The sequence below is a fragment of the Numida meleagris genome, chromosome 3 (assembly GCF_002078875.1).
Source record: "Numida meleagris isolate 19003 breed g44 Domestic line chromosome 3, NumMel1.0, whole genome shotgun sequence".
In the NCBI taxonomy this organism is placed as follows: domain Eukaryota; kingdom Metazoa; phylum Chordata; class Aves; order Galliformes; family Numididae; genus Numida; species Numida meleagris.
This window is the reverse complement of record NC_034411.1, coordinates 7682804-7702273: the sequence shown is the minus strand read 5'-3', so window position 1 is coordinate 7702273 and position 19470 is coordinate 7682804. Positions and strand designations below refer to the sequence as shown.

Genomic DNA, 19470 nt, shown 5'->3' with positions numbered 1-19470 from the left:
CTGACTCAGTCTTTTGACAGGAAATGTAGTGGGTGTTCCTCAGTAACTGAGAATTGGTATGAAGCTACTTTGTTTCACTTTTGAGTTAATTTTGCTCACTCCAGAAGACTACTAAATTATATTAGCCTCCCTTTCTTTCTTAATTTGATTTAAAAAAAAAAAAAACCTCTTTTTAGTGCTAATATATTTTAGGTGCAACAAACTTTATACAAGCTGCTGATCATAGGGATCATTACTTAATCTCAAGTATAGCTTCTACACTGGTAACATGATTTTTCTATCCAAGTCGTTTCAGTGCCAGTAATTTCATTACCAGAGCAAAGTAAAAAAAAAATGTAGCATCAGCTCCTTAAACTCCTTGGAGCGAATATTGTTCTAGTTGTGTTCCACAGTATTGGAAATGATTCCAAGTCATTAAGTAGGAAAGGTTTTTCTGGGCAAGGTTTTACTCTAAGTAAATGCAGAGGTCTCTAGTTCCCTTTTCTTTCTGTAATCACCTATCTCCTAGCAAAAACCTTTTATAATTAGCTTAATTGTACAAAGCTAGCTCAGGTTGCTGCGGTCTTGATTCTTGAATCTGAATATTGAATAATTTTAAGTTGTGAAAATAAAATAAATAGCCCAATTTTCTACAAAAGCAAACTCGAGGCATGTCTATGCCACTGAAAGCCTGGCAGCTAGTGATGTATTTTGAGTAACGTTGTGGAGAACTTGAATTGCTTTTCTTCCACAAGTGTTATTTTTCTGTTCGTTGGATTAAACTTGTGAAGTTGAATTCACTGGGAACGGAAGTGAAATGCACGAAAGTAGGAAGATCTACTTTTTCAGGCATTTATGATACTATCCTACTGATCTGTGTTCTGAGAATACAGGAGGACAGCACTTGCAAGTTGCTAAACATGCCTTCCTTGTAAAACACGGTCCCTGCTGCTTGTTTTGTTCACGTGTGTGTATGCACATGCAAAAAGACTGAACGAGAGGAAATGGGAAGGCAAGGATGGACTCGCAGAAGGAGTCAGTTTCCATGTTCCTTTTGTTCATCTTACCAGTGGTTTGTTTAAATATTGAAATGATTTAATCACGAAGGGATAGTAAATCACAGGGTGGTGTGGTTTTTTTTCTTATGAAGGTTTTCTTGGATGGTTTGTCCTTCATATGTAAGGTTTCTGTCTATTAAAACTCAAAAAAAAAAAAAAAAAACCCACCAAAAACAATTGTGCACTATTTTATAGTAAATAACTGGATTTGTCTATAGTTGGGTCAGAGCATGGATATAGACAGCTTTCACTAATAACCCGATTCTAAAATTGTCCTCTAAATTGCAGATACACAATTCTACGCAGAATGCTTTGTCTTTTGTGAAAGTAATATTAATTTAACATTCAACTATGCCTTAATGATTATCTAATTCGTATGTTTTAGTTAATTTGAAAATCCTGTTTGAGTGACCTAATCTGTACTGTTGAGAATTTATTGAGACTTCCTACAGTAGAACAAATCTTCTTTGGATCTTTAGTGCGTATTATGAAAATACGCCCCTTGCAAAAGTTGGGGCTTGCTCGTTCAGTTGTCTTTGTAGTATTTAGATGCCAAACAATCTGTTATTTGAACTGCTTTGCATTGTTGTAACATGAACTGACTATAAAATCTGATTTCTGACTTTTCAACTCTAGGAATCTCTACCACCTGTCCAGTTTGACTGGAGTAGCAGTGGCCTTACTAACCCTTTAGATGGTACGTCTCTCCGTAGAGCCTCTAGCGCCAGAGCTAGAGATAAGAAAACTACAAAGTTCAGACAAACATCTATCTGCTGATTATTTTTTTAAATATATACACACACATATACATATATATAAATATATATATTACTTATTTCTTACTCCTAACTTTGGAAATTCAGGCTTTCTTTCTGATTAACTGTGCTGCTACGTGAAAAATTATGTAGTCTGAAAAATACCAAGTGAAGCGTTATTTTAGATTTGTGCCATACGCTGACGACACAGTGGCAATATTAACATTTCATTATGAATAACTGCTGAGTATAATGAAACCCTGAATAAATGAACATTTTAGAGTGTCGAGTTTTTCTTTGTAAAAGTATTTTTCACCGATGAACTCTCTCCTTAGACATCCTTTGAATGACAAACTTGTGTATAGTGGCTACTTCAAAGCACAATATTTTAACCGCAAACTATTTGCGAAAGATGCACTTCCTGACCTGAAAGTTTTCAGATTTACAGATAATTTTTTATATTTGAAAAATGTGACACCATCTGTTTTACTTTTGCTTGCACTCAATAGTTAATTAGAGCTAAAATATTGAACAGGTAGCTACAAAGTTATTTCTAACTATAAATGTATATAATTATCACGTAGAACCCTTTGCCTATGTCTGTTTTAATAGCAAAAAGCGTTGTGGCACGACCTCCAATCTCAGAAATGTAAGTTTATGCAAAGGAAATAAATTTTGGAAATCTGTTTGAATGACGGACTAGAGATCTTGAAAGAAAAAGATACCTAGAAGAGGAAGCCTGCTAACAACAGTTAATTTCTAATGCATAAGTTGCTCAAAAGCAGGCTAAAAGAAATTGCATCTCTTGCTGCTTTGGTGTTGCCTCACGTTTCAGAACATGTAGGTTGTACCAGTTTGGATAGCAATATCATGGTGCTGAAGGAAAGCCTGGATGGACCCTTTTGCTGTTGTCTAGTGTCTTACTACTTCAGTCAAATCATCACACTTTCTTTTTAACAAGCAACTTCTTTAAAATGTATCTTGGCTTAATTTCTGTTTCAGTACTAAAGGGGAACAGTATAATTCACCAGTGAGGAACTGGGTCTGAGAGTGGCATTTATTAACATGCGTTCACATTGTTTTAAGATAATCATAATCAATTGCTTGGTTCTTTGCTATCTGGGGACCTGCTAAGTCTCCTTGATGACAGAATGACTACTAATGTCATTGAAGGGAGAAGAAGCCCAGTATTTCCTAGCTATCAATTGATGCATATATTGTTTCCCTTTAATTGATCACCTCTTTCTCTCTGGGTCTTGCTGGTTCTCTTCCATTTTTAGATTGAAATAAATGTTTCTATTTTAAAGTTGCTAGTGTTGATTTCCTTGCTGCATTGTACATGAGGAAATGTGCACTGAATTAAGTTGTTAACATTTTAGAAGGTACAAACTAATACTGTGAGCATTGTTTTCATGTCAATTTTTAAATTGTGTACTGAGTACTAATTATAACTTGCATGTTCAAGTGTGTGTCTTACCCCTTTTTACACATAAACCCCTCCCTTGGCTTACCTTCTATATGGCTGCCTACCAACACGGTCACTGAATTTCAAGCTAGTGGAGGTTCCACTCTTCTGAACCTTGATTTCTTTGGGCCCGTGGATGACAGTAGCTCTAACAGCACCACCACAATCCCAGGTCAGCAGAGTGTTAAAACCACAACTGTAGTATAACAACTTACTAAAAGCATGAGCACATCACTTGACTTTCCTATAAACAAGGAGAAATGTTACTTTATGTTTCTCTAAAATGTCTCTCTACTGCATTTTTTTTCTTTAATCTGTGTTCTATTTTCTGATGTTTGATATCAAGTGCGAAGTATTTAAAAGGTACTGTCAGCTCTGTATTGTCACGCTGGAGGAATGAATGGCTCTTTTGCTCTTGCAATTAAGATGTTAAAACACTTGTTTCACGTAAGAAATTTTGAAAGTTAAATTTTCCAAGTACTTAAGAATAACTGACAAATGTGGATGTGACTATTTAAAAAAAAAAAAATTAAAATTAGGCTTGTTTCCTCTTCGAAGCGAATGTCTTCAAATTACAGAATTGTAATGTTAATTGAAAGTTGCATGAGTATGAAGGTATGGGGTTAACAAATCACAACCCAGATGGTATTGTCTTCTACCTGGAGACCAAATTTTGTCACGTCTGAAGTGCTAGTGTTCATGACAGGGGGAGAAAAAAGTGTTTTAACAGCATTCATAATAGAAAAATAAGGATAGTTGCATGTTCGTGGGGTGTTAGAAGTTCATGAATGCTAATTATAAAACTAAAGCACTTCATCTGCAACTTAAGGAGATGAAAATATCACTTTATCATTTGAATAAAATGTGAAAGTAATTGAATTTGTTTTTCGTGTGGTTTTGACATGCTTTGAGTATTTTATGTGAGCTTGTGAAAACCCACACTTGGAATAAATTTCTTCAGGAACTTAAGGGAGCCCTCTGGAGATTTCTCTTGGTGCATAGTCCAAGCAGATAAGGCAAATACTCTTTCAATCCAATGCCTGGCAGCAGTTGGGAAGCCATAATAATCACATTTCTCATAGGAATGAATTGTTGGTTGTTTTTGAGGCTTTCCAATATTTTTTAGAAGTGCTTATAATTAGAGTTGTATTTTCTGTTTTTAAAAAACTGCTCACTTTTGCAATTTGATCGCTGAAGGCAGTTTTACGGCATCCCACTCCAAATGTGGTCTTGTTCCACTCTTGAGAAATGTCCTTATCGGGTGAAAGATAGCAGCAGGTTTGTCATGAAAGCGACAGGTAGCAAATTTGAGATTCTTGAGTTTCATAGATTCTTTCATAAGAGTGTGCAAGTCTATTGACATGCAATTCACCATGGTACACGTGCTGCTCATGCAGTCACATGTTCCTCTATCCTGCTGCTGCTGTGCACACCTGAAGTCATTACTGGGCAAATACTGTGTTAGCCTTTTCTTGCACTCATTTATTTCTTTAGTCTGTTGTTGTTGTTTCATCAATTGCAGGTATTATCACCTTCCCTGGTATGCCCTACCGTGCCTGTTTTTTAGTTTTTCCTTTTCTTTCCTCCTGACTTGTTTCTGGGAAAGTCATTTGTTCCTTGGCTTGCAGCTCATGTGTCTGTGTGTGTGTTTAGGAGCTTTGTGTGGGGTTTGGTTGGCTAACTTTCCTTCAATATCTCATTAAGGTTTTGCAGTGCTCTCCTTAGCTATTCTCTGATTGTCTGAATAAAATGGAGAATATGCAACTCTTAACGTTTAAAAAAAAATAAATTAAAAAATTATAAAAAAATCAAAAGACAAATTGTTACGTCTTTTAAAAATAACCTTTTTATCAGTGGTAGAAGTTTGTTATATCTCCGAAGGCCTTAGTTTTACTTACACTAGATCTGTGCTTTATTTTTCGCAGTCTGATCTAACCAGTAGCCAAAATAACGTCTCGTAAAAACTTGCATTCTATGTCGTGATCAGGAAGTTACTCATTTCTAGTATATTCCCACAGATTTACTGTGTTGTTTTATTTCTCACGTTGAAAGTTTAACGTAAATGTAGCAGAGTAAAAGGTGTGTAATGGAATAGTAAATTGAGCGGTGGCATTGCATTACAACGAGAGTGAATTCAGGACCATAAATGTCTGAACGATGTAATTTATAAGGTTGCATTTAACACCTGTTTCAGAGTTGCATGTCAAAGAACTCCTCATTTCATTTGGTTTTACAATTTGTACCTTAATGGGATTTCGCAGGCTTCTGCAAGTCAAAGTGTATATCTTCAAGTCTTCCTCTCCCTGTTTGAAAGTGGATATTTTATGGAATAGTTGGGCTTGTTCCTATTTCCACGTTCTGTAAACATCTGACAGTACTTAAAGTCATGGTATCCTGGTCTCAGTGCAGTACATATTTTGATCTTTCACATGAAACTGGGTGAAATTCATTTTGCAAATCTAGACTGAAACATGTAGGTTGAAGGGAGAGCTGATTATTGTCTCATAAACTCATATTAAATTGAGCAAATCCTTCCCGCTCCCCCACCTCCCCAGCTTAACCAGATTATTTTCTTAATTTTCCTTTTTGATTGGCTTAGTTTCCTCACAATTAAGAAGTATTACCACTTGTATAGAAATAAGGAATGCTCCAAACACTGCTTGTGAACTGTTCACATAAAGCAGGTGTGAGGGCTTTTGTCCTCATGTTCACAACCACAGTGCTGCGATTACTGGGTGGAAAAGGAAGGACAGTAGGCACAGGATTTTTTGGCTTTTAGTCAGCTCTTGATATTTCAGGAGTACTCCGAAATATGTCTTGATCTGAGCAAGCAGACTGAATAAAATCACCGTCATACTAAGCTATACGTACTGGTTTTACGTTGGATATCTACATGTGACTGGCATATCTAAGGGTTTGCAACATTTGTTCTGCAGCAGTATAAAATGCTTCTATGTTGTCCAAACCAGCTGACACCAGCATTATACTCTTTTAGAATGCAGGTGTCTACAAAATGAGATGCTTCTGTCCAAATTCTATGCTGTTTTTTAAAGTTGTTTGTAATTGACGATGATGTGTGTTTGCTCTTCACTTAAAACCATGAAGTGCAAATAGCTGAAAACGTAACTAGAGGAATATCAACAATTTAAAATGCTCCTGAGTACCAAGATGTGGTATAGCAGTCTTAAAATATTTTAATAATTTCAATTGTTGACCTCTGCTGATTTAAATAATAATTTTTTAATGGAAATCAATTAGCACCATACGTAATGTCAAAATACAGTATCTGACCTAAGACAACTGAAACTAGGAAATCCAGACTGAAATGTCCTGGTACATGATGCTTTATAAATAAATGAAAGATGGAAAGGGAGCATGGACAGAAAGTTTTGGTAGCTGTATAAATACGGTTGTGTATCTTTTTTTTTAATGCCATTCCACTTGTATGCATCATAAAAGCTATTTTTCTTCTCTTTAAAAAGAAAAAAAAAAGATTTATTGCATCCTCCTGTAAAAAGCAATAGACTGAGCTACCTATAATGCATGCCAGTGTTGTGTAATCTCTCACTAAACAGCTGGTCACTGTTAACCATCAGCATTCTTTTAATAGAAACAGTTGAGCTGAAGTAATTGAAACAATCCCTTTTAACACAACTGGCATTTTACAGGTATTTTGCCATAAAAGGTAAATCCAATTAGTTTGTTCGCTCTTAGACTGAGACCTTGTATGCCAGACTTGATCCAAAGTGTGTGTACTTTGTAATACAGCTATAAAAACTACTGAAAAGGGTGGGGAGAGAAGACGCTGTTTTAGAAACACGGACATGTTCTGTCTTGTTCTTTTCATGCATCTTGAAATTGTAAATGATTCAGATGTTTACAGAAGACTGTCTCTAGCAAGCTGGTCTGTGGCTAGTTATGGCTATCCTGTTCTCCAACCATCACTGATTATCATTTTATACTATAAGGTGTGGATCCTGAGTTGTATGAATTGACAACCTCAAAACTGGAAACTTCCAATGCAAGCAGCAGAGTGACTGATGCGTTTGCAAGACTCATGTCCACAGTAGAGAAGGCAAGCACGTCCACAAGGTAAATACCATTTGTCATGCTTTTTTCTTTTTTTTCTGTGAGGAGTGAATGTATGTGCCATTTTTGAAGGAACAAAATGTTTAAGATGTAAGCCAAGGTTGCATATTACAAACATCAAATCTGTACTACTGTAGTTTGTATTTTGTTTTATCATATAACTCTAAAACAAGATGGGATGCAGTTTGTGAGCTGACAGAAGTCACCGTGATTAACTTCAAAAGCTGGAACCAAAGACTAAATTGGAGGATGAGACTTTCTGAATAACAAAACTGATTCCTAAGAATGGAAGGGTAAACTGAAGCTCTTAGATCAAGCTGCTAGGGCTTTGACAGATGGCTCTTCTAGGTCCTCTACATAGGTGCTAGATATAGATACAGTTCCAGCACCTGTAAAAATTTCAGTGACCAAGCGTCAGATTCATTTTGCTGTTGCAAGTTACTTTTTAGGAACTAACACATAGCTCATGTGGCTGGTTCATTATATACTTTCTGTTTCATGGAGCTCACGCAAAATTCTTCTGTGCTTAGCTCTGTAGGTAGTGTATATAAAGGTCTTATATGTCAGATGTCTTCTTTGACATCTGGCCTGTTGAATGAGTAGTTTGTCACTTCTTAAGCTTGAATACTGTGGGTTTATATTTTTAATACGCATCTTTCCAGTAGAATTCTGGACAGTCTTAATTTACAGTTAGTGACCGTGCTCTTTAGAGAGTCACTGAGTGATTCTCATGCAGTAAAATGCTCTTATTGTTGAGGAAGTACACGTCTATTTTATAGATAATTATGCATACAGTTGCTTTGGAACTGATAGCAAGATATCCTCACTCTGAACTTCAGCACTCTAAAACTAAATAAATGAGTTTCTGTGCAGTATAGCACTTAAAGCACACGGGTATAGTTGAATAGAATTGCAGCATATATAGGGTATTCTAATGGTTGGAGATAGCAGTCTTGTTTAAAATAAGAAAAACTAAAATTTTCAACAGCTCTTTTAGAGCATATTCTTTCACTGAGAAAACAATCTTGATAGTTTTCCTGCAGTAAAAGTGTTCAAGGTGAACGCTGATTAAAAGACCGACGCTATGAAATTTCAAGAGAGAACCAGCAGAGGGAACTCCATACCTCAGTGCTGATTTTTCCTCAACTTTTGGGTTGCCTGTTCCTATCCATGGAGGGCATATACTTCTTGTGAAGATAAGGTAGTGGAAAAGTCCAACTTCAGCTAATTAGCAAACGTAGCAACAGTTGGAATTATTTTTGTAGTGTATTCAGTCTAATTTAAAAGTAATCACAAATTTGCAGCAGGGTATACAAACTCCGAATGTTACTATTTATTCTCTTTATCTCCATTCTTAGATTTCTGTCTGCTTGCTTGGCAGACCTGTGAGGTATCTGTTTGCTTTTTATTTACAAATGAGCAGAGAAGTCTGCTTTGCTTATGAATGTTGACCTTCATTTTTCTATATTATTTTCTTTGAGGGTGAGTTTGTTTTTAAATGCTTCCACAGAGCACTTGAAACTTTTAGTTGCTCTGTTGAAGCTCAATGACTAGATATCAAAGCTCTTCCTCAGTTCTGGAGAGCATTGCTTGGTGATGCAAAAAGGTTCTGGACCGGTGCTGTAGAAATACAGCTGGCTGTAGGGAAAGGTTGGAGGCCTCAAATGTGCCAGTTATGTTCAGATACATGCAGATGAGCTCCTTTAGAGCAGCTGTTTTCAGTGTTAAACGTGTTTTGTGTGTTTTTGTCAACTCCAAATCTTTAAGTGTGTTTTCATCTTTTCACATGCTCTGAAAGAAAACAAACCAGCAGTCTCTATCTTGAAAAACTAAAACAAACCTTCAGAGAGATAAGGTCTTATCTCAGCAGTATGCCAAATATGTTGTAGTGTGTTAGCTTTGTCCAGTAAAATAGCTTTTAAAAAAAAAAAATTATAATGAACCTAGAGCCCTGGTGGCTGGGTAAAGCTGGCTCAACAAAGATGGCCCACATGCACTAAAATGGAAACAGACTTAGCCTTTCCCAATAAATCAGGGGAAGGTGTGGCCAGTGACTAAGCATCACTGCGATGGAAACTTCAGTTGCGCTAAGACTACCCCGTATCTATCTGTAAATTGTCTGAATTCAGGATCACTGAGGTTAAAGTTTAGAGGGAAGTACCATTTCAGCTATGGGAAGCCATCTTTCTTTGAAATAGCTCCATCTTTTGCTTGTGAACTGATCGCTTGAAGTTGGAAAATCGGTTTCTCAGAAGGAAAGAGTTGGGAGAGGAGGGGGGATTTCTCAGCTTGAGTATGACACCTTGAAGGTAGAAGTATTGAATGCCAGCACTATGGTGCAGCATTCCACTGAGACCGCAGCCTTGCCCGATTCTGTTGACTTGGCAGAGATCAAAAGTTTATCTACTGACTTCTGGAAGGGAAGCAGAGCACTGATGCTATTACAAGAAATGGCTGAAACCCTCATTTAAACTGGAAATACTCCATGTGGGTAGTGTTGGATGCAGCAGACTAACTCTTAATTGAAGAGTGATTTTTTTAAGTGCGTTTCTCTAATCAACTCATTGTTGCTATTAGGGCCTGGCCTTTCTGGTGGTGTCCTGAAAACCTTTTGCAAATGCAAGCGATCACTGAAATCCTGAAAGGCTGAATGCTGCAGGAAGGGGTTAGAATGTAAACTGGAACAGTTGGGTGTGAGTGACAGACACATCAGCAAAGAATTACGTGTTTCTTGCTAAATCTTCTTCCAGCAACTTTTGTGCCTGTCAGTCTGGCTATTTTCTTGCAGCTTGGTGTTAATATGCCATTAAAAAAAAGAAAAAAAAAAAACTTCATGCCAACAGGTAGAACAGGTGTAATTGCTTGGGGAAAGGTATTCCCTCAGTTCCCTGTCTTGGGAGGAAATGTAACCTGATGTAAGAGAAGAGGTGGGGAGGGCAAAGTGTTTTCTAGAAGGTAGTTTTAAAACCTTAATGACGTTAATGTAAAACTAGTGATGATGCTTTAAATCTCCATAAACTTAAGATAATGAGTAATTGTTTAGGGTTGCCCTGTGATATTTGCTACCGAAGGTGTTGACAAGTCTGTTAGCCAGAAAGGGTAATTGGAGTGTCCAGTCTTACTGTCTTCTGGAGGAGCCTACACCAAATAAAAAGCAGCACTGCCTCTGAGACCCAGCAGTGCCATTTCTTAGCATGACACAGTTGTGCAGAAGAGGAAGAGGCATATAAATAGCAAGGAGTGTGTGAGCTCCATGTTGGTGCCTGATTACAATTGCAGGAACTCCTTTTAATGGAGATCTCTGAGTCAGCCCTCTTCCTTTGGCTTCCTCCGTCAGATACTCCTTTGTTAGCTGTAAGTTCTTGATCACCAGGAGTTTGTACCTTTAAGAGGCTTGTGGTAAGTGATTACTAATAGTGGCACCAGAATACTGATAAGACAGTGGTGGGTGACAAACACATTTCAACAGCTCAGAGATAGTCCTTCAAGTGCACACGGCACTGACAGCGAAGCTGTTAGAGAAGGCTGCACAGATTGGCTCTCTGCTTCTTCCTTCAGTAAATCCAGCACACGGCTTTGTTTATCCCCCAGAATTTGGTCATCTGCCTAGTCGGTGGCTCATGAAATTCCACTGCAGCAGAGAAAAGAAAATATTGCTATTCCAGCAAAGAAAAGTCAGATTTAGTATCTATAATGCCTCATCTTGAGATCTTTCATCAAGTAGAAATTTCAAGTAGCAAACAAAACTGATAGCTCAGTGTCAACACAATGATCAGTGATGTCAAGGATGAGTTTAACTCCAGCTTTTTTTTCTTGTCCCTTTAGCCAAGAAATTCTGAGACTGCTGCTGAAGGAAACACGTAGCTCCATGCTTTCTCCTGATCTCTGATCAGCTCAGGGAGCAATCCCAGTGGGTGCTGATCAAAAAGATATATGACTACATGTTGCTTTGTGATTGGAGTGGTGATTGCCCTCTCACGGACACAGTTTAAAGTTTATAGCTATGGATAAGATACAGAAAGGAAGTTTCTGAAATGCTCTCTGGAAAGGCAGTTTGTTTCGAGCCTTTTGTCTCAGCTTTTTTGCTCTGTGGCAGGGGAGCTTCTTTGGCAAGGATTTCTAATGTCATCGTAGGGTATAGCTAGTGCCTTTCTTGTAATATTTGGTTTTCTGGTAATAGCCAGGATTCTTCAAGATAAAACACCACGTGTGGGTGTGTGGGCAGTGGATAGGATCTTCTGTGGCCGTTTGAGCCATTTTACTTAGGAAGTGTGAGTTTCTTGCATAACAGTGAGAACCAAGCAACATGGGATTCAGATTCTTTATTCTTGTGCTCAGTAATTCTTGTGAATAATGCAAAAGGCAAAGTAAATACCAGTGGTTCCCCCAACTGCTGTGTGCATCATTATGGCTACACGTGCCGCTGCACTTCAAAACAAGTTAGCTGCAAGTTGTGAGCTACCTTTTGCTGGTGATGAGACCCTGGGGGGGGAAAAGGGTTTGTGGATCATGTTGTAGAGAAGCACGGTATGACATCTGAGTGCAGTTGTGTTGGAAACGCATCTTAAGGACATCTCTATTGCTTTTTATTTTTAAAGGAGTAAGCCTGGAACTTCTTAATGACCTCTCTAGATTTTTCCGTTTTAGATTGAAAGATTATGCCAAAGTTAGGCAGTTCAAAGCTAACGTTCCTTTTGTCTTAGCTCTAGAAGATGAGTATGGCAGTTTCTTCAAGAGAATAGTCCCAGAATGGCACGGTGGGACTTGCCTACCCCCAGATAAATTAGCATCTGAATAGGAAATCGTTCCTCCTTATTGCAACAGTATTCAGGAACATTTTGCTGACTTCCTATTGAATGTTCAGTTGGTAGGCAGGTATGTATTATAACATTAGCCTAGCTTCAAATAGCTTACAGAAGTGCCTGTCTGTGGGAGACAAACTGACAGAACGTTGCTTCAGCCGGTGATTCTTTCAGTGATCCATCGGATTGCAGGTACTAGATTAATGCACTTTTTTCTTTTCTTCTCAACAGGAAGCCTAAAAAGGAAGAACATCTTAGTGAAGAGGCTGCCAAGGTGATTTCTAGCCTTCCTGACTTAACTTTCATGCATGCCAAGGTGTTGATGTTCCCAGCCACATTAACACCTTCAACAAGCTGCCAAGAAAAGGTAGACTAAAGTGATGTGAATTGGACATTTTCTATTGATTTTTTTTCTTCCCTCTATGGGTCATAAAAAGCAATCTTGCTTTAATTAAAAAAAAAAATAAAATCAAGTTCAGATGATTTGTTGGTAAGCAGCACTAGAAAGGTATACATAGTTATGTATATTTATTTACATACTGAAGTCCTAAATTTATATTAGAGAAAAATGTAAATAATTGGGGGTAAATCTTTTTGAAGATCTATTCTTTTTGTTGTGCTGGGGTGTATACATTTATGTCTTTGTGAAATACACTGGTGGTGTCCTTCTTACAAAACTTTAAAAAGTTTAAAATAGATATATCTCCTAGAAACACATAATGAAAAACGTCAATCTTCACAAGACGTGAAGTCCCCTTTAAAAGTTTTCGGGTCGCATCGAATGTCTTTTTCTTTCCTGCATATATTATAATACTTTTTGATGGGAAAGCAGAAGGTTACGTTGTGGGGTTTCAGTTGTTTTTTTAAACCTCTTCTGTTTTAACAAGCTTAGGATGCGTTCTTCCTTTTCTTCTCCCCCTCTCCTTCCCTGGTCGATTGGTTGGCTGAGCAGTTTTTGTTCCTAAACTTCAGTGGTATGGTTCTGTCACTGTATAGCCTTTTGAAAGGTATGCTGTCAGTAACTTCTCGTTCCAGTTATGGATCTTTTGTCTAAACACTTGATTTTTGGGGGTCATTAGAAGGTTGTCTACTTTTAATCGGTTTGATTTGGAAAAGAAGGACCAAAACTCTATGAATGTCTTACGATGAAATTTATCTGTTAAAAATTCTTATGTTCTGTTGTACCACTATTTCTGTTTGATTTTGCACAGTGTAAAATGACATAATCATAGATTGCTATGGTTTTAGGCTGTATATACAGTAAAAACTATGGGTTGTAAATGTTTGGGGAAATTCCTATGGAAAAAAGAGAGCTATGTAGAAGAACCTCTAAAAAGGTCAATGTGCATGCCCAAGGTCTTTTGAGATTTGAGTGTGTAAATTTCCTTTTAGCTTACACAAAATAAAATAATTTAAAAGATACCTATGTATATAGTCTGCTTTCTTTTTATCCAGTGTGTATACGTTATCCCTGTTTCTGTTGATGGTAAAATTGACGCGCTGCCTTAACAGTAGAACTCCTGAATTTTCACTGCGCAGTCCCACGATACACATCTGTCAGGGTCCTGCAGAAGGAGAAGCAGGCTTCACTTTGACCATCCTGTCTCTTTGAATATGTAATGGTGGAGTCTGTTATTTCTGCCTCTGACTTACAGGGTGCTGTGGCTCAAGGCATGTTGGTATTTGAGTTTGGAGACTTCAAAATAATAGGCAATGGTGAACTGTAAGAAACGCAAGCTTGGGTGATGTGGGAAGGGACGCCTGGTTTTTGCCTGCTTCCTGCCTAGAATTAAAAATGTAATTGTAGCATTCACCTAGGTTTCTTGATGTGTTAGCTTGCACCGTAGCTCTTTCAGCAGCTTCTCTTCAGAGGATATCTGTGTGCTGTTTGGAATAGAGAGTCTGCAGGTAAGGCATGCTCTGGGTGTGGATGTTCTTTGAGGGCTCTTGGTGTGGGCAGAGACTGCATCTAACCTTTTCTATGCACACAGCTCTTTAAGTGGTAGTCACCAGCAGTTCATCAGCTGACAACTAGTTCTGAGAAACCTCCAGTGCATTTCTTAGCTCTTCTTTGAATTCTTTATCTTCTGACAGCGCTTGGATGAGTGAAGGTAAAGTTGGAGTTTGATGTTACTAGCTGACGTGTTGCCCTTGCAGACTTTTCCCTCGTCAAAGACCTTTTCCCTTGAGTTCCACCTTCGTGAACACAGGAGTTTCAGTGAGCGGTGGCTGCTCAGAATTGAAAGAGCAGCTCGTACAGTCGTGATAAAGTTAATTTGTAAAGGCTAACCTGACTCTTTTGCCTTCCAGTTAGTGATGCAATGTGCAGTGCTATAGTAAAAACAAAACACCAAAAAACTGCACCCTTCTGTAGATGAAAAGGTTTGTGCAAAAGCCAGCTGCTTTACCGTATGCATCCAAAAAGCTTATGTTTGCTTTAGCTAATTTTCATTACAGTGCTGCCTTCATGCCTGTTTCACCTCAAAATTTGCTTTGCTATTCTCACAGGTTTAGCATAGTATTCTTTAATGCCTGCTTATTATATTGTTGAGTTCTGTTTGGCTGCTGTAGGTTAAAAACAGCCCTTTTGTTCCTGTAACTGTAGCGTGTCCCTTGGAGCTGGAGCAGTGGTATAGCTGCAGCAGAGAGCTATAGCTATTGTTCCAAGGAGAATATGTTTAGGAGCTGACTCATGATCCTTGTCTGGCAGCGAATGGACTGAAGTATTAAGGAGAGGTGGGGGTGGAAGTGCCAGCTGCAAGTTGATCTTTAGTCTCCTCACAATTGCCTCTAGAGGCAGCTGCCCATTTGTCTTACCAGTCCCCAAGTGCGGTCCTAGTGGCCTGCCGTAAATGGGGGAAGGGAAAGGAATGGCAGGGGAAAGGATTTCTGCTTTGAGTGATGAACCAATCTGACGCTCTGTGAAACCTGGTGCTACCCACAGCGTGTTTATGGGGGTTTTATGCTGTTTCTGCCAAAAATGAAAAATAAAAAATTACCTCTCCCAGACCTACTCTCCACTGAAAAACATAAATCTTCCATCGAAATTCAGCCTTTGGAGATGGATGCTGTTTGCCTTAAAAAGCGGTGTTGCCTTTCAGCTCGCTGTTTAATCTAACCCCTTCTTTCTTGTTAGTTATGGGATGGACAAACAGATTCTTCTACCTCTCTCCTGTCTTGTAAAGGCAGTTTTGTCTAGCAGATGTAGCTTACACGGAGGTGCCCTCCCATGCTGTTCCCGTTGACAAGATGGGCCTCGTCTAATTCAATCTGGCCAGTTAAGTTTATGGGCTGTGTAGTCATTGATACTTTCTGCACATACGCGTTGCTGTGCATTGTCTTCAGACACATCAGGGGTATTGCATTCACTTGAGAAACGCTGTCATTGAGCGGCGAGGCGCTTCTGTGCTCATCCAACAGAAGCAGCAAAGGACACTTGGTTAGGATGCAACCAGCAGGATTGGAACGTGGCCATAAAACAAAGTCCAAAGCTCCCACTGTGAAGAGAGCTGCAGGACCCTGAATGATTGCAAAGAAGAGCTCAACTCTGCTGGTGTTATCCAGAAGACTGCACTCTGACACTCCATCATTCAGTGCTGACTTACCGCGAGCTTTGCCACCTGCTGCACTGCCACCAGTACTTGGAATCTTAAGTCTTCCTCAGAATACCATTAGTTTGACAGGTTCATTTTGAGATCCCAGAAACGGAGCTTACGAGTAATGTACATAAACGCCCTCCTGTGCAATTAGTGTGTACAGAAGCTAACCTTTCATCATGCTGGATTGCTGAGCACAGTTTTACATGATAGTGAAATCACTGTGCGACTGTTGTTGGGCTGCAGGACCACTGCTCTTCAGCTGGATGTCCAGGGATCTGTGTAGGATGCAAGGGAGGCTTAACTCAGTGTGTATAAGGTGGATCAGCCCTGGTGCAACTGCTTATCTCTAGGTACAACTCTTCTGTTCCACTTCTCTACCTCTGCATAATTATCTTTTAGATTTCAGAGCAGTCTGAAAGCGGGATACCTAGTTGCAAAATACACTTGAATATAATTAATAATAGCATATGGCACCTAATAATTGTATAGCAGCTTCTAGGAGTGTCTTCTTGCACAAGTAGAGAAATTGGTTCATAATCTGGCCTCTGTGCTGAACTGCACAGGTGATAAGGGCAGCAGGCAGCCCGGTGTGCTCCCTTAGGTGAACCTGGAACATGAAAGCAGGGGGAAAGAAGCACCTTGTTTGCTCATTTGTTATACATTAAGGACTCTGCAACATCAGGGGTTAGGAGCATGTGCTAAGTACCTGAAACTGCTGGAGCTCTTGTTTTAGTCTTGTCATCTGGTTCTCAGACTTGTAAAATGTGTTGTCCCCCTGCATTATGGCAGGCAGGGTTGTGGAGACCAGCTCTGTTTGATGTGCCACGATCATCTTTGAAGTTTGTCAGTGATGTCTGGGAAGTGCTCAGCTGATAGAAGTGTCAGAAATACCTTGCAGGCATAGGGGGTGCTCACTGTCTTCCATCTGGATTCGCTATATGGTCACCCAAGAGATTTATTCCTGTATTAGGGGTTCTGAATCTTCCTTTGCAGATCCATTGATTATTTTTTTTTTTAATCTGGACTCCACTCACTTAATTTTAGGGCAAATATCCCCCAGAGGTTCCTAACACTACATGTAGGAATAGGGTTGTGTGCCTTAAATAAGGCTTGGGACTACTTGTAGAATGTGAAGGGGCAAAAAAAACCCTTGTCTTTCAACTGGAATAGGCCTGCAGAAGGTAAAATAATGAGAGTGTAATTAAGGACTAATTCAAAGGAGAGTCAGGTACCATAGATGTTTTGAATGTTTGGTTAAATAGACATAGCCATCCTTTACGTGTCGTTTTCCATGTGCTTAATGATCCTTTTGCCATAGTTTGATATGTTCAGAGTACATACGCATGCATGGAGAAAACCAAACTTGAAGCATCAAAACGAAGCTGACCCTTCTGGCCTGTGTGCCTTGAGGTGCTAGGCTGGGCTGCCACCTGTGTCCCTGCTGCTGCCTGACAACAGGGGCACTTGCTGCTCACCTGCTCCACCTGCGTGGATGCAGTTCAGCTGCTGTGGCTGCTCTCTACCCTTTAGGGCTGGAACAGCAGGGGTTTGTTAGTAGACATGCACACACAGTCCCATGCTGCGAGCGTTTGCTTGGTTTACTCCAGCAAGCAAATCCGCTCATAATGCAAGTGGGTTTCCTACTGGCGTGGCTGTCATTGTGTGAGCCTTGCTTCCCATATTTAAAGCAATGAAGTTTATTAAATGGGGAAGGAGGGAAGCAAAGGTGCAGTTTCAGCCCTGCTCAGCAGCCCGGTCTGTGCCTTTGTCTCAGCTTTTCCAGTGAAATGTGTCTCCATAGTTTTTAAACCTGCGAGTGATCAAACATTCTGTTTCCTTCAGACAGTGAAGAACTGCAGTGAGCACAGCTACTGAAGCCAGGTGTGGTTTTAAAGATGGCCTTAATCTTATAAATGGCAGGAAGTGTTGTCTCATCTGAGCTCGTCTTTGGCACTTGGAAGGCATTAAAGGGAGAAAAGCAAGTGCTTTGGAGCAGACCTTAATCTTTGACCGGCCTTCAACTGCTCAGGAGGATGCCCTGTAGGAAACGCTGTCCAGCATACCTCAGGTAACTGTGGCCTCACGCTGCAATGCAGAGAGCACAGCAAACCTCGCTGTGATGCAAACAAGGTAGATGGTGATAGGACAAGGGGGAATGGTTTTAAACTGAAGGAGGGGAGATTTAGATTAGCTGTCAGAGGGAAGTTTTTTACTGAAAGCGTAGCTGCACTGCTGACTTTCTTACTCCTGTAGGTGCACTAGCGTGAGGACTTTATAGAAAACGAGGCAACAAGTTTTGCTGGATGTTTCCCAGTGGCCCTTCAGCTCTTCACTCAGCCTCAGTGGAGAGTGCTGGGAGCAGACTGCACAGGAGTTGAGTAGTGGGAAGTATCTAACAGGCTCCTTCAAAAAACGCAAAGGTTGGTTCCTGATCCGTAAGATTTTCTATGTTTAGTTCTTAAACTCCAGGAGTCACGGTACAGATACAAGAACTTGGCTGTTCAGGAAGTAAGTTGCAAACAGACATGAAGTATCCCCAGCACGCGCCTTCAAGACTCTCCTGAATCTCATAAAATATTTTGTCCAAGTCTCAGCAACTTGGCCTTAAAACCTGTTTGCACGAGGAAGCCAACCTTCTTGGTAGGATTTCTTTTTTTATGGGTGTGTTACTCTACTGAGTGCGGGGACTGAGTTTTCATTAGGAGCACTAAAGCCTTTTGTCACTCTGTTAGTGCCGGATTGAGCGAAGAATCACCTGCAGCTGGTAACGGGTGTCTTGCAGCTGTTTAGTACTATTGCAGGTCACTGCTTTCTCCTGGACAAAGCTGCCCTGCTCTGACAGTGGCAAAGTGAGCAGTTGTATGGCTGCTTTTAAGCGTACAATTTCCCCTCTTTTTCTGTTGTGGGTTTTTTTTCCCCCTCTCTTACCTTGTCCACCTATACGAAGCTCATTCTGGCAACTTTCCCCCTCTTTTGGCCGGGGAGGAGAAAGCAGGGTGGAAAGGGAGGAACTAACAGCTGTCCTTTAGGTTTCAAATCAATGCAGCTCCTTAGCAGGCTGGCAGTGTGAGCTCAGTCATTAGGAAAGCTTCTCTTTCATTCAGGAGGCAGCCTGAGCCAACTCTCCCCAGCCCAGGACCGAAGAGGTAGGGAGTTCGGGCCTTTCCAGCTTGTGGGCCCATCACAGCTGGCACAGGCTCCTTTTCTTCCCAGTGTTTCATTTATGCGATCCACTGAAGGACTCGGCTGGCACAGGAGATCAGTCTCTCTCGGGAGACTGGCAGCATTTTGCAGTGTGTGTGCTGGAGTTTTCTCCTCTTCATGAAAGCCTCCTTCGTGGATGGGGATCGGGGCTCTCCAGTTAGCAGGTTAAAGCTCTGAGCTGAATGGGTTTTTAAGGAAAGGAGCTGGGACGTTCAGCACCCATCCCTCGGCTCTTGTTAGCACCATAGCTGTCCTTGACCTGTGTGGGAAGTGCTGCCCATAGGGGTCGGGTTGGTGAATACCTGAAATCTCATTTGTGAATAATAGCAGTTGTGTCTTGGACTTGGGAAAGTTAACGCTGCTGAAAGATGACAAACAATAATGCAGGTTGGCTTTCCCTGAATTGGGTGGGTTGTGAGTGAAGGTGGCTGCTGCAGGTGCATGGAGTAGCAGGGCAGTTCTGATTCCTCTTAGCAGCTCACCAGAAGTTTTTATGAAAGGGAAGGGGGGGGGGGGGGG

General features: G+C 40.1%; 1 protein-coding gene across 3 annotated transcripts in view; it reads left to right on the top strand.

The window, feature by feature from the left end:
* The window catches only part of AFTPH (aftiphilin), a 45517-nt gene extending 31947 nt beyond the window's left edge, over nt 1-13570 (top strand). For 2 of the 3 annotated variants that reach the window (XM_021389821.1, XM_021389820.1), the window contains exons 7-10: nt 1674-1734; nt 3346-3429; nt 7226-7349; nt 12380-13570. In XM_021389821.1, the coding sequence (XP_021245496.1) occupies nt 1674-1734; nt 3346-3429; nt 7226-7349; nt 12380-12524 (414 nt within the window). In that variant the 3' untranslated portion in view covers nt 12525-13570. The remainder of the gene's footprint in view (nt 1-1673; nt 1735-3345; nt 3430-7225; nt 7350-12379) is intronic. The other variant, XM_021389822.1, reaches the window with a different exon arrangement.